This window comes from Porites lutea, chromosome 5 (assembly GCF_958299795.1).
Source record: "Porites lutea chromosome 5, jaPorLute2.1, whole genome shotgun sequence".
Classification (NCBI taxonomy): Eukaryota; Metazoa; Cnidaria; class Anthozoa; order Scleractinia; family Poritidae; genus Porites; species Porites lutea.
Genome location: NC_133205.1, coordinates 32361969 through 32384585, shown reverse-complemented (window position 1 = coordinate 32384585; position 22617 = coordinate 32361969). Strand labels below are relative to the sequence as shown.

At 39.1% G+C, this 22617-nt stretch overlaps 1 protein-coding gene across 1 annotated transcript; it reads right to left on the bottom strand.

Annotated features, from left to right (window-relative positions):
* Positions 1 to 101: 101 nt before the first annotated feature.
* Positions 102 to 22385, bottom strand: LOC140937557 (glomulin-like). The gene is made up of 20 exons (XM_073387116.1): positions 22277 to 22385; positions 22101 to 22208; positions 21775 to 21891; positions 20325 to 20430; positions 18796 to 19022; positions 17554 to 17603; positions 15388 to 15547; positions 14483 to 14645; positions 13222 to 13315; positions 12139 to 12192; positions 11295 to 11325; positions 10516 to 10605; positions 8852 to 8893; positions 8233 to 8306; positions 6888 to 6972; positions 6682 to 6797; positions 6492 to 6549; positions 1629 to 1761; positions 969 to 1057; positions 102 to 486 (listed from the first exon to the last, which is right to left on the bottom strand). The coding sequence occupies exons 1-20, from the start codon at positions 22322 to 22324 to the stop codon at positions 391 to 393; spliced, it is 1941 nt and encodes a 646-aa protein (XP_073243217.1). The 5' UTR covers positions 22325 to 22385; the 3' UTR covers positions 102 to 390.
* Positions 22386 to 22617: the final 232 nt, after the last annotated feature.

Genomic DNA, 22617 nt, shown 5'->3' with positions numbered 1-22617 from the left:
CAGAATATAAAGGTTAAGTTTCTTTAAGATAATGCGGTTTCAGAATGTGATTAGTTTACGCTAGCAACAATCAAATTTGAAATAAAGCTCGATTCTTCGTAAGCCTCCGCTTCGTTCCCTGGATTCTCTGTAAAGCGCTTTGATTTGTCGACTGGAATTTAACCACCAGCTGATAACAGTCCGCAACCCATCCACAGTATCCGAGGTTTAAGCTTCGTTCAAACGAGCACTATCAGTGCCGTTAGCCAGACCAGTGGCCTAAGCTGCCTGACGACTTGACCGGTTGCCGGCTCCCCTTAGTTGATGGGTTCCCTCAGTTGATGACGATTCATGGTCCTGGTGGCGAACACTACAGCAACGGCGGTATTTACGTGCCGTTCACGACAACCCTTATTTTCCTACTTTGCTTCGACTGTTGGCGATCTCTGATATTCTGGCAAGAACGCTTTCCATCATATCCAGCGAGTATAGGCCGGACTGCAGCGCCTGCAAACAACAACATACACAGGAAATCACCAACTGTGAAATGATTTCAAATACTTTGTGTTTTAACACTCGCCACTGTTGTCGATAAATTCCAAGCCGATTTCTAACAAATCTTAAGTGCCGTGAACCGTACACGTGAAAAATATGAATGGGGCGTACCCAACATATTGCACCAATGAAGAAATTAGGGGAGGGTTAGGTGGGCACATTCCCAGATGTTAATGCTTATCTTTCCCAGGGGGGACATCATGCGTTCAAATGAACTCCATGGTCGAGTTGCTCGAAACCGGGTTAGATCTAATCCTGGGTTAACTGTAAAACGACACATGCGTTTTCATAGTAACTAACCCTAGATTTTAGACTGTGCATTTACGCTAATCGGCCTTTGAACAACTCGACCCAGTCGTGCGCATTTTTTGACTCCTGTAGCCGGGGAATATAATCACAATGTTTCCAGATGAATATGGGAATTTCCATCTCACCTCACACTGGTCTCTTAGAGGCATCACCTCCAGTGACTTGCCATCGGGACTTTTGATGTTAAATTCAATATCCTCTTTTGCCTCTATTCCTGAAAAAAAAGGGCACTTAAGACTTGCTCGCTCAATTTTTAACAAGGTGTATGAAGTGAATGAAGTAGGCACTGAACAGTGTGCGCGAGAAGAGCTGAGTGTTTTTCAACACAAAAAAACTAGTACACTATATGTGTACAGGTACTTCAGCACTTCTCCAAAGCCGAATTTTTCAAGCTGTTCCTTTCTCAACTGCAAAAGTTGCGTCCATCACTGCAATAGTTCTCTTTATATTTAAGTTTTCATCCTGCAGTTCTGATGATATCTCATATTCAATATTTCAAAACACTAATTTGTTAACTTCTTCATTTCTCTTTACACGTCTCAAGCCCGGCGACCGACTAAAGTTAGTATTCGTAGCAAGCGTTTCCGCCGGAGTTCGTCATGAAAGTTGAAAAGAGAGCAAAAACGGTGTACGCTCCCCTCCCCTCTTCTTCCATTTTTGTTTCTTTTCCCTCGCGCCAACTGTCACGCAATAACTCGTTTCGTAACGATTGCTACGCGGGCTCAGACTGAAGTCGGAGAGCCGGTGTGGGTTGATAGCTCTAAACTTGTTGCCGCCGAACTTACGTTTATTTCCGGTCATTTCGTTCCGTTTGCTTAACAGTTCTGCTTGGTATTGTATTCTGGTTATTTTTAATGTTTCTCTTAAGGGGTCCACGAAATTCGTCTCAATAGTTTTGAAGTTTTTCCAAACTGTTGTCTAAAACAACAAGAAAAAAGCACGGTGGTTAGCCAGTTCATATGTAGATACAGTAGCATATGTTTCGCAAAGTCCTGGTTGGTTGTAATGGGGACCCATACACTACGCTGACAGCTACCTAAGCTAACTTGTATGGTGTTGATCTGCCGATCGGGAAGTCAAAAACGACTGGGAGATCAAGCTACAAGAAAAGAGCAAGAGAGTGAACAGATGGGCCTATGGTATCATGGTGTCACGTGATCAACCTTTTAAGGGTTGTGTAGGGGAATGGAATGATAAGGGCCCACAGTAATTATTGGGCTGCTCTTCAGGGAAACGCCCAATCAAAATATCGAGGCCGCCTCGTCTGTGCAGCATAAAGACAAAATGGGGGACGGTTCCCCCGCGTTATTGCCAAACTTCTGATTTTTGAGGGGAAGGGGTGGGTCATTTCAGATAATAATTATGGTAAGAGAACAAAAACAATAACGGTTGAACACCAAACAGCAAATTACTCTAAAGTTTAATGATTAGCGTTAGGAAACTGAGTGAATTGAATCCCATTTAGAATCCTTATCCAAGCTACATGAAACTTCAGAGTCCTCTTTTATTACTGGCATGACTGGTGTTCGGCGTTGCCGCATCAAAGATTTGCCGGTTATCAAAATCAAATTTAAAAAAAAGCACGAATACAAACTTCAGCTTCAGCTCTCGGGTCTTAGCAAACAATTTCTTCCACCAAACCCTTTGGAAGAAGACAAATAGTGTTCTTATTTAATTGTTTACATTTTTCTTTTTTGACCTGATTCGGAACCCCGTTTTAGCAGACAGCCAATCAAGCGCGATAACAGGCCAGAGCCCCGATTTTAGTGCGCGCAGGAGGAGGCCTAATCTCCACAGCAACCACCGCAGATCGGTTTCCAATAACAGACAAGCGTTACTTTCGTAATTAGTTTTAAGCATTCCTCCAGACACCTTTGAAGAGCGCCGGACACATTGCCTGTCAAGGAACTTTGTACTTCTGATTAAACGAACCAGACATCTCAAGGAAACGCGAAATTTGATCAGACTATTTGGGATTATAAATTCATTTCACGGTCGGAGTCGATCTTCGCGGCTGGCTTCGCAATTGATAACTACAGTTCTCTCGCCACATTGGGATTTAAATAGGCTTGATACGCTGTCAGTGGCTTTTCAAGTGCTTTCTTTTAAGAAAATAGTGCTCCGATGGCTTATTTAACTTCTTTCAAGAGTAGTATGCCGTGTCAACATTGGTGACCTTCGAAGCGAAAACGGCGAGTCGGCGTATCGAGGTTTTACTGTGGACCCACAAGTAGGAATACACTCGCTGCTGGCACATCTTTCTCCGGTTTGGAAGGAACTCTGCGTGGAAAAGACCCTGACCAAAGAAATTTTTAAATCCTCTCTATTTGACATTTGAGAAAAGCCGTTAACAATGCACATTTTTTAGTCGCCAGTGTAAACGAATGCGAGAGCTCGAGCTCTACTTCACATCTCCTTGAGGAACAGCAAGATCGATTATCTGGTTCAGTGGACGACCTTTTTTATCAAACGGCGAAGGATTCAACTCTTTTTTCTCTGGCTTAAGACGATGTAAGCGTCGATGTGCCTCCAGTGACAAATCAAAAAGCCCGCCAAGCACTGTCGAAATCCCGCCAAAATCTTATTCGCTGGCAGGAGCCCAAGACGCTGGATTACTCCAGATATTCTAGCTTCCACTTCAACATCTTCGAGTTCGCTTGGGCGATCTGTATAATCAACGTCACAGATACAGTATGGTTTCTATATCAGTCATTTCAGCCTCCTTGAAATGTCAATCATAATCCAAAAATTATTATTACAGGTTACCTTTGTATTGTTACTTGTTTTTTACTTAATAGGCCAAATTCCCAAATTATAGGGCCACCCTCTCCCTCAGAGCTTACAGGCGGCGCGCCCAAGATTCTGAGGTGATGGTAGTCTCTCTTTTGAAATGTCGGTCATAATCCAAATAATTTTTGTAGGTGATTTTTGTAGTGTCATTTGTTTCTGAAATAGGCCAAATTATGGGGCTACCCTCTCCCTCAGAGCTTACAGGCGGCGCGCCCAAGATTCTGAGGTGATGGTAGTCTCTCTTTTGAAATGTCGGTTATTATCCAAATTATTATTGTAGGTCATCTTTGTACTGTCATTTGTTTCGAAATAGGCCAAATTATGGGGCTACCCTCTCCCTCAGAGCTTACAGGCGGCGCGCCCAAGATTCTGAGGTGATAATAGTCTCTCTTTTGAAATGTCGGTCATTATCCAAATTATTATTGTAGGTCATCTTTGTACTGTCATTTGTTTTGAAATAGGCCAAATTATGGGGCTACCCTCTCCCTCAGAGCTTACAGGCGGCGCGCCCAAGTTTCTGAGGTGATGGTAGTCTCTCTTTTAAAATGTCGGTCATTTATCCAAATTATTATTGTAGGTTATTTTTGTATTGTCATTTGTTTCTGAAATAGGCCAAATTATGGGGCTTCCCTCTCCCTCAGAGCTTACAGGCGGCGCGCCCAAGATTCTGAGGTGATGGTAGTCTCTCTTTTGAAATGTCGGTCATTATCCAAATTATTATTGTAGGTCATCTTTGTACTGACATTTGTTTTGAAATAGGCCAAATTATGGGGCTACCCTCTCCCTCAGAGCTTACAGGCGGCGCGCCCAAGTTTCTGAGGTGATGGTAGTCTCCCTTTTGAAATTATAATTGTAGGTTATTTTTGTAGTGTCATTTGTTTTTGTAATAGGCCAAATTATGGGGCTTCCCTCTCCCTCAGAGCTTACAGGCGGCGCGCCCAAGATTCTGAGGTGAAGGTTGTCTCTCTTTTAAACTGTCAGTCGTCAACCATAGTATTATTGAATTTTCATTTTCCAGGGTTCATAGTGGTACCTTCTTTATAGTTTTACGTGATTTGTGGCAAAGACAAGACCAGGCTAACAGATTTATTCTACTTTATGCGTGGTGCGACAATCACCGTGGCTGACTGGCCTCCAAAGTTCATTTATAATTTGGACGCTTCTCAGGAGTTCCTTCACTGCTTGTAATCCAGAATTGGCGATTCTCAGCTGCTTGAAGCTCTTGCATTGCATCAGTTGTTCCTTGGACGACGACCTTTTCTTGTCCCGAGTACAATATCGATTCTGGATTCTCGACTCTCGATTACCGTATCTTGCTCGTGCAAGGTTTCGGCAACGGGACCAGTACTAAGACCATTGCAGGAAAACTGTTTGGTAGAAGAAGAGTAAAATGGTGGCTTCGGCGCGTTACCTGTCTGATGCTCGGTATATCACTGCCAAACTGCGCAACAGAATGCGCGAAAAACCCCTCCGGTACTTGAAAAAAAAGGAAAAAAACCTGAGCGATGTAATTTAGTAACTTATTCATGGTGTTCAGCTTCCGGTTTATTCAGCTTATTGCCAGTTGTAGGCAAAGTGCACGCGCACAGTATCGCACTCTAACTGGGTCGATTGTGAGGAAACTCTTATGTTGACTAAAAACCCCCGCGCGTTAAGCCTTTGTGCGACGGACGTCCCTTAGAAATATAAATTGCCCACACTGATCGCCAATTCTACTTGAAAAGTGTTGCTGATTGAGTTGTGTAATGTATTCTAGAGTGTAAATTTAGTACTAACCTCGCAGACAAGGATGCAAGGAGACATTTATTTGCGTAGTTAGGCCTACTATCCATTGGGCAAGCATCCCTTTTATTTTCTTTCGATAGCCAGTCCATGCACTAACCTTTGGGTACAGAAACTAGCTGCCTCTCGCTGTACCAAAACTTGATAGTTTTGGCGTTCAATATTCTTAACGGGTGCTCACAAAACACCGGGACTGCATCGTGCGCCTTTGGCGCCTTGGTACCCCGCGAGCTTTGGTTCATCGCGTTTTGAAAGGCAGAAATTTTGATATTCCCGCGTAAAAGAAGACCGATAAAACGTGTCTTTCATTGACTACAGTGAAACGCCCAGAAATGAAGGATGTTTTGAAAGAAACGGGAAAACTGATAAAAGTAAATATTTGTTTTGATAAGTGAAATTAATGAGAAATAACCATAAACTAGTTTTGTTGTTTTGTTTTTTTAAAGCGGTTTATCTGGTACCAGATTTGTACAATTACTTTCAATCAAACATAGATCGAGTTTCGCTAATTATGACAGAATGTAATTAAAAAGCATTATGTTGACAGCTACAAGGCACATGCTTGCCTTAAGCTGCGAGTATCCCGCCATGTTTTAAACAAAGGGCCTCTGGCCAAGCCGGCATTCTAATCCGCCACAAATATGTGAGGCACGCGTCTTTCAAAGTCGCCTAGTACTTAAAATCGGGGCTCTGGCCTGTTATATTCATGCAAATATTTTAGGGTCATTTCACATTTATAGATCTTTACGGTTGTCCCCTGGGGTACGTCCTTATATAAGCCATTTAGGTATGTGCCGCCCCAAAGGGTATGGTTTTTGCACCGTTTTGGTCTGAAATCGTTTTGGTCTGAAATCTGCCCATTTTGGCCCTTTAGAGGTTGCGCACGAGACTGAGTCGTTGTTGTGTCGAATTGCACTGTGGGAGACGCTATCGACTGTTTTACTGGGTTATTACAAAGTCGCGTTGGGAAGCTGGGTGAAAATTCCTTTCAAAAACAATCCAATAGTGAAATTCGAAACAACACCGACCGAGTGTCGCCAACAGCCTCAGAATAACTAATACAAACTCTTCTTCACCTTGTCCCACTTATCTCTTAGAAGAATAAACCGCAGGCAGTTGAGAGCCCCCATGATCCTGCAAACAGAAGTTAAGGTAATCACCATAAATCTCGAATTAAACAATAGCTTGGATGGAAAGTGGACCCTCGAAGAAAACTCCAGACAATCTGGTACCATATCTACCTTCTGAAAGAGATGGATCAATTACCTATCAGTTTCTTGTACCACGTCCTTTTCTGTCCCAGTTTTTGAAGGAAGTCTGAGAACCAGCTGAAATATCGACATAAAACGAGTTCCTTGGAACCAGGGCTCCTCTGCTGAAGACTGAAAACAAATCAGAAATTCCTTTAAAACTCTCTTCACACAAAAAAGGCACTGAAAAACCTAATCTTAAAGTTATAACGTGTTACTTACACAAAGGGCTTGGTTCACTTGTTCCTTCAGGAGATATATCAACAAACCGGCTACTCCAGCATGACTGCAATCTTGAAGAAAGGTACTGTAAAAATTAAAGCCTCGCATCAAATTGTAGTCCGTGTCAGATTTCACATAGCATTTTGAAGTTGCAGGTATTTTACCGATTTTCAGCTGAGTTTTTCGTAAACCTTCAAGAGTCTTAAGTCGTTCACTATAAGTCACCAAAAAGGCGCAAAAAAAAAAATCAGCTTGTTAGGGGGGTGTTTAAATGACACCCGGGCGACTTTCGCGCCGGCGAAACTTCACCAGCACAAAATGTCATGCCAGCGCGAGTCACACCGGCTTGAGTTCACCCCGGTTGTTGTACTGGAGCGAGAATTTCACTCCGGTTGGAACTTACGCAAGGGTATCATGTAAACGCGAAACGAACACTCGCTTTGGTGTGAAATCGGTCTGCCGGTTAACTGGAACGGGTAGCGCATGCGTAGTTTTCGTCAATTCAGGATGGCATTGTCATGTTACTCATGGGACAGCGAAAAACATGCAAACTTGTAAACGCGATACGAAATCAAGAAGTCATTCCGGTATGAAACTCGCGCAGGTGCGAGTTTTCTCACGTAAACACCCCCTAACAGAAACGATACAATGGGGGAACTCAATCAAGTCAGCGAAATAGGCCTTTCCCGTTTTCCAAATACTCTCACTTTTAAAATGAGGCTGAGTGTACAACCTGTCACTCATATGAAAATGAGTTTTATTTGATTTAATACAGAAACATATTTCAAGGATTTTGAACTTCGCCTCGACGACGTTCTGGAAAGGAGGTTTAGTGTGACTTAAACTGATAACTCTGACCAATCAAAACCCAAGACGAGTAGATGTTGCCAACCTTAAGCACGGGAAAAACGTGCTTAAGTGACAGCTGCTCTTAGTCCCACTTCTCAGGGTTTGAAAAAAGACGCGAGAGTTTAGGCCAATAAAAGGGAAGACGGAGCATTCATAACCATAGCAATAAGGGAATTGCATGTAACAAGAAAAATGTTTTTCAGGCACCAAACTTGAAATATGAGCGCTAGCCTTTCATTGGAGCGACTCCGTGAAACATCATTTTTGTGTTTCTTTACGATGGTAAATTTTCACGCCTAAACCACGTAACAACTGGAATTGATTCAATGGCAGCAAACGCGTATAACCATTTTATTTTCGCAATAGAAATAGAATTTTTTATTGTTTGACAGTAGAGAACGTTTTTTATTGATATTTATCTCGCATCACCGCCACCAGATATTCGCGAGTATTTTAAAGTAAAACAGTTGATAAAACATTACATAAAACCACTTACTATAACAAGCCATATTGACTTTTTGTATCTAGTTTTGACACAAAATTTGGAAAAAAACGAACTCCTTTTGATCTCTGCAAGAAAAGAAGTCAACATCTAAAACCTGAGACATGAATATTAATAGTACATTGAACTTGACATTGCCGAACAAAGCCTGTCTCTTGGAGGACACATAAATGTAGCAAAGGGGCTCCAACAGCGCTCTTTGAGGCAATTTTCCTCTCGGCTTACTAAGAGATCTCAGGATTAACTTACAAACTACAATAACTGCTTCAATCTTAAGAAGGAAACATCAAATCTTAGGTAAGTCAAAACAAAGCGAGGATAGACGAAACAGAAGGAGATTAAGACGAAATGTATTCAGATAAACTTGCGAAATAGTGGCCCGCTATTTTCAAGTTTGTTTCTTTTTCCCTATAAGAAAGTAGTTAAAATGCTCGGGGCTCATCTATTTTTGTTGCTAGGCGATAATTCTAACAATAAAAGATGTCTCTTAACCAGTTTGAGATTTAATGCTTGCAGTGATAGAAAACAGGCAAAATCAATTTAAAAAACACTGTGAGCTACCTTACCTTTAGCTGAAAAAGAAATTAAAAGAAAGGAAGAGAACATAACTCACCAGTTTTCTTGAAGAGCACATCGTCATGACATTTATCAAAGCCTGGGGAAAAGTGAAAATACTCTTTCAGAAATTTATGGTTCTCACTTGATTAATGATGACAACGACTCAAATCAACGTTTTTTATCTTAATTTACGTGACTGAGTTTATCTTACACGCAAGTCGATGGTGCGCTAACAGAAGTGGGTAGCGAAAGGGGATACTTGTAAATGATAAAGGAGGCCGGGATACTTTCTTGATAAAAGTATCCTTGGGGTAAGTTACAAAGGTTTAAGTAAAAAGTGAGTATTCATACAATTTGGAATTGGAGGAGCAAAGTCAGACTGAGAGGAAGGAGTTTAAGCAAAACACTAGCCTGTGTATATACCAGTATCTCATCGTTCTCGCCCCTGGGGCCTTTTCGCAAGAGACCAAAACGTAGGGGTCCCTCTCGCAAGAGTCTCAAGCGGCAGGGAGCGCTAAGAGACAGGTGTATTCGCAAGCTAGACGGTACGATCCTCGATTGTCGGTTAAATGAATGAATGAAACTTTATTTAATCTAGGGATTGATGAAGTTGGTTAGACCTCTAGCAATAATAATATGCTAATAAGCCGGGGAAAAAAAATAAGAAATAAAATTAACGATAAGTAAAAGGGAACAGAAAAACTTATTTACAATCTAGTAAAGCCTTAATTACACAATAAAACTATTTACAGTAAAAAGCCTAATTACGTGATAGATAAAGCTGTTATTGAGAATAAGTTAGAACCTTAGCTGACAAGTTGCTTTTTCAAAAGCTCACAATACATTTAGGGATCTTAAAGTATCAGAAATCTTGTTCCAAGTGATAGCCGCCAAGTATTTTACTGACTTCCTTCCATAACGAGTCGTATTAGGTTTCGTTACGTGTAGCTTGTTAACCTCTCTCAGGTTTTTGATATTGTCTCTTAACCTGAAAAGGTCGCTCAAATATTCAGGTGAATAATTGTTCATTGCTTAAAACAGTATAATTAACATGTTCTGGATACGTCGATCCATAAGGCTGCAAAAAAGAGTGCTACTTTGAGAAGACTCATCACTGTACAGATAACGAACGGTGCTCGTCCATGCAACCTATCCAGTTTTTTGCTATCAGACTTCAAACAGTGATGCTATACCGAGAAACGGTAAAGAAAATGAGACATTAAGAACGAATTATAAAAGCAGAGTTTGGTCGGAAACTATATTTTCTTTAGTCTACAAAGACCATCTAGCTGCTTTCTAACTTTCTTGCTAAATTTCGTAATGTGATTTCCAAAATTCAGGGAATCATTCAATGTTACCCCAAACAAATCAACTGTATCAACTAGTGTAAAGCAACACTTTCAGCAAATAGTGATAGCTTAACATCGGGCTTTCGCGAGAGAACCAGCGCCTTGCATTTTTCAGAGTTCAAGATCATTTTGTTATTACGAAACCAACATGTTCGGCAATAGCTGGATCAGTATCAGCAAAATACAGCTGATCATCATCAGCATAGTTAGACAGCTTCGGCTCTTTGATGAAATAAAGTAAGTCAATGAAGTTGATATTAAATAATAAGGGTCCCAAAAAAGACCCCTGGGGAACGCCACTGTTAACATATTAGGTTGTACTAATATTCACCCGATGGAATCTGATGGAAAATATCAAACACCTGCGTACCTTTACAATTTCTGTTATATCTTTGAACTCATCATGCCTGTACACCATACTTTTTTCCTTCAATCTTCTTGATAATACATCCAATAGTTTCTGAGGGCAAAGAGATCGCATTTGTTAAAACGGTTACAAGACCGCCCCTTAAAGATGGAGGATGTCAACATATTGCGCATGTTTCCAAGATGAGCGAGGCCCTAAATTATATTTGAAAACTGCCTAGAAAGTATACACGCTTGTTCATAAGTTATTATATCAGTGTCACGGATGCCGACTAACACTCAGTTGGGTACAACGCGGTTTGCATTTTAACTGATAAACTGATATTTTCTCACAGTGTTTGACTATTATAGCTGAGTCCCGCTCATAAAATAAATTCCAAAGTGAAACCATCCCTCTCCCTCAAGCTGATTTGATCAAAAGGAGCACACTTGGATTAGAAAAGCCAAGACTTCTAGTGAACAAATGTTCAGCTTAAATGCCGAATAGATAAAGCGAGTATCTATCCTTAATTCTTACTCCTTATATGGGTAACTGTAAACAAATTCTCAAAAGTTCACAAAATTTCCAAATTTCTTTTTGTAAAATCCTACATATAGCACCACGCGAAAGTTCTTCCACAGAGGTTCCATTTGATTGATAACAGCATAGGATTTCGCCCACAGCTTTAAGAGTAAGAGAGGCTGTTGTGTAACTTGGTGAATGAGTCAAAGAGTTGAATATCTCCTTAAATGTTCTAAAATCAGTTATAAAATTGGAAGCACACGCACTCACAAAATACGCACCAAGCCCTTGTTTATGGCACAGTACTCTGTTCTGAAAAACAACGAAGAAATGAAAGTAAAAGACGTGAACGAAACAAAGATAATAAACTGAAGACTGTGCTAGAAACCTTAATATTAAGCTGAAGATTGGGAGCTGTGACGTTCCAAAAAATCAATTCAGCAAGAAATGCACCGTGGAACATACCAATGGCCTGGACAGAAAAAGTTGTCTTGTTTTCACTGGTTTATTCAGCATAGGGTATAGGCAGCTTATAATAATAATAATGATCATGATGATGATATTAATAATAATAACGACAATAATAATATTGCAATAATAATATTTGCAAAGCGTATTTTCCGTGACGTACTGATGATATAGCCGGCTATACAATCTGAAACAAATTTAATAAAAAATAATACACGTGGCAGATACATTCCAGCTTTGCAGGAGTAGACGCGCAAGTCTGCTTTTCATATGAAAATATAGGATGTTACTACAATGGGGAACGGGGAGCGGGGAGCGGGGAACGAGCACAGGGAACAAGAAAATGTAGAATGGGAACAAAACCGAGATTTGGAAATGAAGTTACTGATAGGGTTAGGGTTCGAGTTAGGTTTTGTTCCTATTTTTCATTTTCCCGTTCCCCGTATTGGTTCCCCACTCCCCGTTCCCCGTTCTAGTAACATCCGAAAATGTCCCGCAACGGAAGTTCAAACGTGTCAACTGGACTGACCATGTTAGACGAGGTAACGCTTGCTGAAACTTGTGTCACAACGCTACTGCAAAGACAATTCATCTGGTAACAAAGTATTACTTTAAATTAAATGATTACATTTCCATTAACCAATTTTCTTCACCCACCTTCTTAAAAGAAAAAGGACGTTCTTCATGTTAACTCTCAGCAAATAGTTGACACTGCAAATCAAAAAATAAAATAAGGAGCTCAGGTTCTCAGACTTGCAACTGTACTGTTATATAATCACCATTTTTGTTAGTAAGCACATCCCAAGCGATGCTCGAATCACCACCTCAAATAAAGCTTGTGAACAGGCTCTCCGTTTGGGGGAAGGGGGCTAAAAATCGCGAGGAGACTGCGAGAGAAAAAATAAAATAAGGGAAGTGGGGGAATCCCCGCTTCGCTCGCCAATTTTTTTCCTTGGAGCCTGGACCCAGGCTGTCTCCAATATGATAAATTGTAAAAACGATAGGGGTCTAATTAAACAACCACGTTTGAAAAGCTAAAAAGCTAAGTCAAACGAACGGCTGGATTAAGGTTCTGTCGTAAGCTTATCGTAAGCATAACATTGGCGAGATAAACGTTGTACCCAGATCTTTGTATTTCCGATTATCCATGAGATGAATTACCAAAGATGGCCTTCAGCTTCAATTACAGCCGGGAAAATTAAACAACATGCATTCACGTTCTCTACAAACCTTAACGCCATTGTTGTACAGAAAGAGACAGGAAAATGTGCACGCGTAAACGCGTTGTATTATTAACTTTTAACCCTTTTTTTTTCTCTAATTTTCTCGCTGTCGTTGCCGTCATGGTTGCTTAAGATTAAACAGTTTAATGAAGAATAAGAAAAGGGTTTTTTGGGGTGACGTGGTAGAACAAAATATTTAAAGAACATGATCAGAAAACGGTTTTCCCGCGTGAGCAGTTTTCTTGACGCGACAGTGATGGTAATAAAATTCGAGTGTAAAAAAACGAAGAGAGAGCAACTATTACCAATAACCAATCACAAGAGAGGCAAACACATTCAAAGGACCAATCAGAACTTGAAGCTGACAGGCGTAACCGGAAGCCAACGCGAAGCGCGGGAAAAAGCGAACGAGCAAATTACGATTGGTTTGCTTTCGGCTTCTGATTGGATAAGAAAGTCGCCCGAGGTTTTTCCATCCAATCAAAAACTTTACGTAACTTAACACAAATTTTATTACCTGAAAACAGCGGGGAAATTCATTAATTCCATTTCCTCCACAAGTAACAAATAAACAAAACAGCTGAGGCCAAGGGTTGGAAACGTCATCGTTTCTTGAAAATAAAAGTTAAAATAATAAAGAGAATGAGCACATCAGACTTATAAAGTAACTAGACTGATAGTGCACAATAATATGTCTATCTCTAATCTAAAATATATGAGTGTAACATACATAGGGCTGTTTGAAAAAAGCCGCGGCTTACATAAGACGCTACACCCCGTATAACTGCACACAAACATTGTCCGCCGTTTGATGAATCCTTTAACGATTCCTGCGCATGCTCTCTTTTCACCCCCGCTGCAATGGCGGGAAAAAGACCTTCTGCACGAGAGAGCCGGAAATTTCGTCAAAACTTCACCTCACCCATCGCCGGAACATCTCTATCAAACCACTCGATTGATCGCCGACGAACTTTTTGTCGAGGTTTCCGCACAAGTTTCGCAAGATCCCAGCACTAATGTTGACAGAAATGTTTGAAACGATAAAGACAGAGTAATATATGGCGATTTTCCTGACCAAAGCCAATCGTTTCGCTCGCGAAATTGTTGCAAATTACACGGGGCACCAAAACAAACTACGTCATCATTGGACCGGTCTGGCTGCGAACTAAGCCGTCACTCGTATAAATGGTTTCTTTCGCATCTTATGTAATCCGCGGCTTATTTTCTCTTGTATAAACGGCCCTAATGAGTAGAATTCTGTGTGTAACAACTTTTAGAGAAGTCGAGTAACTTTGCGTTATGTCTTAAAACATGTTTTAACATTTACTTTTTTAGGTGACGACCCTGATTCTTTCACCAACAACGTAAGAACACGTACGCACAAGCAACAGTCAACTTAAGCTCTGATACAGATTGACAGAGGCCCGCGAAAATCAGATCGGTTAAAACAACTTTCCTTTTAAAAATGTCTGTTACCATGTCTAATCGTTATACCGGATATTCTTTCGCTTTTTAAATGTGGGAAGCCACTAATCAAAAGACAATATTTTATACTGTTTGCACTCGAGGCAAAATTTTTAAGAGCGCGCTTTTGATGACTTTTGACAACCATAGAGAAATTGACAAAAAATTGTTCAAAACTCAAAACGCATTTTTTTTTTCAGGTCTGAAATATCATGACGTCCCTTGGAGGACTGGTGGTACCCCACTAAACAGTACAGGTTTTGATTATAACAAATATGTATATGCTTCGCACTTTTTAGTTCCATCTATTTCACCTTTCTCCTCGGCTTCCAAGTCTTCTTCCACTGAGATTTGTTCATCAGCACCTGGCTTGTCTTCAACTGTTTTGTTTATTTTATCAGGCATTTGACCCATTTTCCAAGTATATTCCATGAGATAAACATTCACATATGAGCGACTAGTCATCTGGATAAATTGCTGTTGGTGTAAAATCAGAAAGCAATTTTACCTAACACCTCACACTGATTATCTCTCCTTATTAAGGGCGTGTTCGATTGCGGACCGTATGCCGGGATATGAATAAATGGAATTAACGCTAAAAATCACTTATTTTGGCGTTCATTGGATTGCAATATCTAGAAATCTAGAAAATATCTCGACAAGTGTAGCGTTTAAGTGGTCATAAAATCGCATTAGAAAAGATTTGAATCAAAGCTTATGCCGGCGTATTCTTATTACAGAAAAAGATAAAATGAACGCACCCTAAAAGTCTGTGAGCTAACAACATGTCAACTACATGTTGTGTGTTTACATCAAAGCTGATGGTAGAGCAAAGTTTTAAACCTTATTTATTAAAGATAAGTCAGCAATTTCATACCCTGGGCTAAGGGTAAAATAATCTAGTTAAATGAAGCACCATGCAGCAACTTTGGTGGCGTCGCATAACGGTACAAATTCATTTCCATCAAAATGATGATTCCAACATATCGGTCAGCAGTGATAAAAGAACAAATCTAAGACTAGACCATTGAATTTAAAGATGATTTACTTCCAAAAAGCAGGATTTTTCTCAAAGACAAAAAAAATCTATCCAACCTAATGCCTCAAGTGTTTGTCTCCTCATGCTCAAGCAATCAAAATTTAATTGCACTTCCTTATTTGTGTTCATGCACAGTGGTTCATACGAGAATTAATTACTCTAAATTTCCTGATTCATTACCATAATTTCTTGTGCCAGCTGTCTGTATGGTGACGCCGATAAAGCTAATTCTTTATCTGAGTCAGATTCATGGTTGTCTTTATCTTCAGAATCAACTATTTCATTACTTTCCCTTGTTAGATCCAAGTAAACGACTGGATAATCCAGAACCTCGATCAAACTAAATATAACAGAAAAAGATGGAATAATAAGCTTATTATGAACATGGATCAAAGGAGTCTCTCCTAAAAGTTGGGCCCATGAACATAACCTTGACTGTAACTCTCATTATAGTCAATAATGGGAAACACAACAGTTGTGTAGACAAAGAGAAAGCAGAAAGTACTGTATTAAACCAAGCATGGTTAGACTTAAATTATAATGAACTTTGAACTGTCAGTACATTAGGGACCGTTCATTTTTTATGGGGTAGGGGGGGCTGGTGGGATTTGGAGGAGTGTAATTTGAAAATTGTATGACCCTCCCCCAATTTCCGATTTTTTTTGCATGGCCCCCCCTCATCAGAGTAATTTTATGGAAGGCCCCCCCCCCATGAATAAAAAAATACATAAGGTATTAAAAAAGTTACTGCATTAAAATTTCGTTTTGTTACATTTCACGTAATTTAGTGAAAGAAAGCTGAAAGCTAGAAAGCTGTTTTTAACAAATCCTCACTCAAAAGAATGAAAAGTCAATTTCAGCTCTTCTTGTTACTGCTCGTCCTGAGCGTGTTTTAGCTGGCCGCCCATCTACATATTCCTCGTCTGAGGCGATAAAAGCAAGAACGACATCATTTGAGTCATCTTCAGAGTCAGGGGCATCACTCTTGTAATCATCATCAGTTTCTTCTCCCTCACTGCTTTCACCACTGCTGTCTAGTTGACCTGATTCATTGCTGCCTCTCGCTTCGGCTTGACCTGTTCTGAGAGTATTCATCTGCAGGAAGTGTCCCATAATTGTCTTCACTTTGTCATTCTTGCTGGTCTTCTGACACTGTTTTAATAGCCCATGATGTTGTAAGTATTTGTTCAATTCTGGCACACGGAACTTTTTTAGCTTGGCGGCTTCAGCAACGCGGCACAAAGCAGGCTTATTACCAACCTTAAGCCAGAAGTAAGAAACAGGATGTATTGCTTCCTGCATCCTGAAGATTATAGCTCAAACGTCGGAGACACGAGAAGAAGAAAACGACAAAGAAGAGGAAGAACAGGAAGGAGGAGGAAGAAGAAAACGACGAAGAAGAGGAAGAACAGGAAGACAACGAAGAAGAACAGGAGGAAGAAGAAGAGGAACACAGCGACGACGAGATCGAAGAGAACGTCGAAAATGAGGAAGGGGACACCTCGTAGTAGTTTCATGCCCCTCCCATTAAATTTCTCAGAGAAAAGCTCTGGTAACGAGGTCAGTTCCAATTCAGGACTCAAATTATTGGTTTTAATTATATGAGCTTGACAACAACATTTTTATGAATGAAAAGAAAGTTGTTGCTATTCAAGACTGTTATTATGGTATGTTCACCGTCCTTATAAAATATAAAAGCTGTTGAGAAGTTTTCTTGTTACCCTGGAACTGTTTTAGCATATTTGTTATAAATAAAAGAGCACAATTTTTCTTTGATTTGTAAACATCTCTTATCCTATTTTTAATCTAATTTTTTCGTCCGACCCCCCCCCCTTCCTTCATTTTTTTTTGGCTGGCCCCCCCTTTCAAGCCAATTTTTTTTGAGTGCCCCCCCCCCAAATCCCACCAGCCCCCCCTCTCTCATAAAAAATGAACGGTCCCTTAGGCTGATTTAGCAACAGGACGGGAACTTCAGTTGATGATGGGAAAAAACGCAGAAAGTACTAAACACAACTTCTGGTGCCCAATTTGCCGCTCTACCATTGGTCAAGTTAGTTCTTTAATTTGCGCGCACTGTCATCAACTGACATTCCCATTCTGTTGCTAAATCAGCCTAATGTACAGCATCAAGTACATTCCTTAATTTGGAAAAGTAAGATTTATTTATTCATAGCCAGACTTCACTGGATTTTAGGGATTCTAAATGTATAGCATTAAACTAGCACAAAAATTACACAATGAGCTTTTATATGACAAACATACACAAAAACAGATAAAATACACCAGAAACTCAACGGGTTTTAAGAAAGGAAAGTAAGACCATCAAATGGTTGAAACAGTGCCTACCATTTCAGAACCTCTTGTTGTAAGCCGGTGACGTATGAACTAGAGGAAGACTGATAAGATAGGACAAGATATTCAAAAACATTTAGCACCTATAAATATACACCTATTTTAATCAATTTTGATAGATTTAGGTAACAAGTAGTTGTAGTTTGGTCACTGTTTTGCAGTTGTCAGTACCTGTACAGAACAGTGTAAAACATGAAAAGTTTATGTCTGTGATTACCTTTATGACGTAAAAGGTTGCTTCATGGCTGAGTTGAGTGAGTTTGGTATTATAAAATTACCTAATATATAGCCATGCTGTCTAGTGGTGTAGATCAACTTTCTGACAACATTAATTGAATAGCTGTCAGTATTAGGATATTGTTAGTGTAATTCAATGTATCCGACATCAATACATTCGACAATGTGGTTGGATATGTTCAAAAATTGATTCACATTTACTCTAATGTAAATAATCCATAAAAAATTAAGTGCATGTACAATTAGCTTGTTAACTTTTTATTATCTTGCTAACAAACAGAAATGTTTGATCAACTTGAGATTCAATGCCCCGTCTACCTCCTTAAACTAATTCATTTAATGCAAATGTAGTAGGCACAAGTGTCCAACTGTTTTCTTATCCTAGACTTAAATTTGGAGGCAAGAATATTATTATTGCAAGGTAACTCACAAATGGATTCATTTAGTAGACTGACCACTGTTGATAAATTTTTTCTGTTTTCAACAATGAATATAGATACATTGTATGTAAATCACAGCCTGGAAAGATTTTTTAAACCCACTGACCAAAAAAAACAATTCTCAAGAAATTATTCAATCAATCCTCATAAGGCAATTAAGCTATGACCATTTGCCTTCCCCAGTGTGACCAACGTGTACTGACAATAGAAACAATTCAATCTATTTTGAATTCTTACGCTCGAACTGCTTGGGTTCCCTGTGGCTTGATTGCATCATTACTCATTGCAATTTCCTTTCCATATAACTGTACTCATCAGTCAGGTCAAATTTGATTGCAGGTTACTTTTGATTTAACCTTAGTTTATTCTCAATTTCCCTTTGTCTCTTAGCACTAAAAGACAAAGGAAAATGAGAACCAATTTAAGTAACCTAAAATCAACTTTGAACTGTAACATATGAGACAACTATGAGCTAACACCACTACAAACCAAATACCAGAACATTGCATACTTTATATTAATTTTGTTCAGTATATATTCATTATATCCATGTACTCACCTTGCTAGAACAGGAGAACTCTACATTGACTTCTTGCACAAGTGGCCTGAGAAACTCCAGTACACTTTTCATGGAATGCAGCATTACTTGGCCCTTTTCATCTGTGTCCTCATTTGAGCTCTTTTCTATTACTTCATCTGATATTTCAATGTTTCTGATGTTTTGCAAGACACATGGCAACACCATACTAAGACATTTCAACTTCTTCTCTTTCATTCTATTGACTACTGTTAAAGTGAAAAAAAGAATCCTTGTGTTTCTGTTGTTGTTGTTTTCATGGTGCTTTTTCTTACAAGAATTTTAATTTTACTCATGATGTGCATGCATCCATGAAAATCCCCCCTTCTTAGATAGCTCGAAAAATTAAAGGTGCTGTGTCACAGCAGTCCAGTTCATTTTGTTTAATTTTGCCAATTACTTGCCCTCAATCGCTATGGAACTTAATAGTTAAAGTAAGCAAAGAAATTACAGGTAAAAGACAAAACCAGAGATCCGAGACAAATAAATATGTCTCCTGAGCGTTATTTTTGAAGTTTCAAGCAGCAGGGATCAACTTTGAAAAACTGTTACACTGAACAGTTTTCAAAAACCCTAATTTCAATCCGTTTCAGTCTTCTTCAGTTTTGCCCATCCGTGGCATCTGTTGTTTCAGTTATGTTATTTAACCTTCCTGTAAAGTTTTAAGTGGTTATTTTTATGTTTCTCTTAATTTGACGGGCATTTTGTAATTTTCCTAATTTGGCTGAATTTCGTGACACAGCTCCTTTAAATTATCTTGAAGAAATGAACCAGCACAAAAAGCAAAATTATCCCACTAATTTATTTAAACAATTCATTAACAAAGGGAAGGAGGCATAACAGAAGGCTGCATCAGACAGGGAAGAATATTGTCAGTTAAATGGCAAACAATACAGTTGAACCTCAATATAAAAAATAGCCAAGGGACTGGAAAAATGTGTTATGAGGATTCATTATATAAAACGTTTGTTTCAAATTATTTTGCTTATTTACAAGGCAAAAAGAATATAATTCTTTATGCTGAGGACTAATGTTACATCTAAGTTCCTTTTATGGAGGTTCCACTGTACATATATCTTTCTATTTGTGGTCTGGCAAACGCTGCAACAAAAAACTTAGAGACATCACAGAAAGAACTTTGGGTTCTTTTCAGACAAGTACAGTGTACAGCTAAGATTATTATAATGGTAATAGAAAGAGATTCTGAGGTTCTGATGATAATGACATTGGCAATGACAATAAATTTAAGCATTAGGACATTGTGATAATGCATATAACAGTTACGATAATCATGCTGATGACGACATTGATGATGATGATCAGATGATGATGATGATTCAATTCACGATGATGATTATAATGATGATCAGATGATAATGATGATGATGATGACGATGATGATGACAATGATGACAGTAATGTTAGCACTTAATGATGAATTAAAATGCATTTTTCATAACTTTCAGTAACCATCTACCAAAATCCCTTGATTATTATTAAGACTAACATACCCATTTTGAGCATGTCCAACAAAACAACAAAACGTTCCAAACTGAAAGTTGTATCTCTGTCTAGTTGTTCCAGCACTCCGATGCAGACCTCCTTTGCACTACATGTCTGAAAGGTTGAACATAATAAATTACAAATGATTAGCAGTTTCCATTATCAGTTAAGGAGGCAACTAAATAACATAAGTCACCTTTGGTATCCTTGCATAAACTGGCTTCTTTGAGTTGCAAATACCCCAAGGTACAACTATTACTGGGCTGTCATTATTTTACAAAGCAGGCAGGGAAGTGATAAAAATATTAGGGGCATTGCTGTCATTAAACCTGAAAGCCTGTTCCCCAAGCTGATGACACATAATACAACATGATAAACAAACATATCTGAGACATATTTAAGGTGAAGTTTACATGAAATAACTCGTAATGGCATGAGTTTCATAATGGGGTGACTTCATGTTTGCATGTTTTTTTGTTGTTCCATGACCAACATGACGACACCATCTTGGATTGACAAAAATTACGCATGCGCTACCCATTGTGTAGTTCCAGAAAATATCCATACTCCCCCCATGAAAGGGATTGGAAATTCCTTGGGGGTGGGGGGTTCTCAAAGGCCCAAAAATTTAATATATGAAATATATGAAGCTTGACTGGAATTCCTTCCATGGGGAAGTTATGGATAACTTTTGGAACCACACATTCCAGTCAACCAGCAGACCAATTTCACACCAAAACGAGTGGTCATTTCAAGTTTACATGATACCGTTGCAAAATTTCTAACTGGAGTGAGATTCTCGCTCCAAACAACCGGGGTAAACTCATGCCGGTGTGACTTGTGCCGGCATGACACTTTGTGGTGGTACCATGAAAACAAAATACAGAGCCGTGAGAGGGAAACAGAGTGGACTTGCACTGGCACGAATATATGTCACCCCGGTGTCCATGTAAACACCCCCCACATTCCATTGTTTCAATAAAATTAAAGTCCAGCAATTTGAACAGTCTTAAGACTGTTAGATGTGAGACAGAACTGATGTCTACCCTAGCTACCTCAGCTACATTGATTGTTGAAATATTTTTTATTAAGTTTTCACCGAAAAAAGCTACTGAACAACATGGCTTAGAAGTTACTTTTATGCTTGCTCATGGAATGACAAATACTTATTTTATAGGTTTACCTAGGTGTAAAAACCTGTGAAGTTTTTCTTTGTTTTCTAGCTATTAATTTCCTTAGCTCTGACTTCTCAGTGGCTTCTTTGTATTCATTCTTTTGCGTCACTCATGAGTTTCACAGGTTTTTACACCAAGGATGAGCCTATTTTATACTTATTGGGTAAAGTGTTGTTAGTCAAGTCAAACTGCTGTCTGATGAATCAACTTACAGGGGAAATGACACCATACACGTCACTGTACCTCCAATGTCTAACATCGATTGGTAACGCCCTGAACTTACCAGAGCAATGAGTTCAAGAATCTTCCTACATTCTTCTAAGACGCTAACATCAGTTCCATAAACAAAGGCTTGACAAATTACCCCAATAAGTTCCCATCCAACAAATTCCAAAGTATCCTGCAATGTAAAGGTTAACTGAAGAAGTTTACTCTACATTTATTGTAATATCCTCTACTGACACACGCTCATGGTCTCGAAATCTGACAACAATTTCTCGCAAAAGTTGTCACCTCTAGCTGAAGAAAAGAAAAGATGTTACCTCTAGGTAACAGACTAACTATACAAGTGTGACATTAGCACAATTTCAGAAAAATAATCAAACAAACCTTATTATCCGGGCAAGTTAAAACGTCAGCAAGTTTATTCAGCTTGCCACTATCGATACATTTTTTAGTAGCTACCAGGATGAGGTGAGTATTAGGATCTTCCACACGCTACAAAAGTAAAATAAGTCAGAAAAAGATTAATTTTGTCCTGCAAAAATATTCCAAGGTAGACTCACAAACTGTAATAAACTCTGTTGGAGTTCTTCTATAACGTCGTCCGCCATCTTGGATTTTCATTTATTGCTTCATGTATTTCTCCTTTAGTGTACCTCAGTAATGCCGCTGACTATAAATTGTACGTTGACGTTGATGTGCAGTGGGACACGAAAAAGTATTTTGTTCGTCCTTTTCCGTTGTAAAAATATTCCTTTCTTTCATCATAAATTAATTCCTCTTCATACTCCTCTGGTTAGCTATTCAATTCTGGTAGAGATTGCAAAAAATGTTTTAACTTTATGCTGGAACCTGATCAAGGTCCTAGGTGATTATTTCTACCTTAAACTTTTTATCTAGCATA

Excerpts from the sequence above, each read along its gene's own strand:
- LOC140937557 (XM_073387116.1), bottom strand. The coding sequence starts at position 22,324 with ATGGCGGACGACGTTATAGAAGAACTCCAACAGAGTTTATTACAGTTT. Across the intron at positions 20,431-21,774 it reads TTCTTGAACTCATTGCTCTG|ACATGTAGTGCAAAGGAGGT; the intron begins GTAAGTTCAGGG and ends TCAACCTTTCAG. Across the intron at positions 6,798-6,887 it reads AAGTGAACCAAGCCCTTTGT|TCTTCAGCAGAGGAGCCCTG; the intron begins GTAAGTAACACG and ends ATTTGTTTTCAG.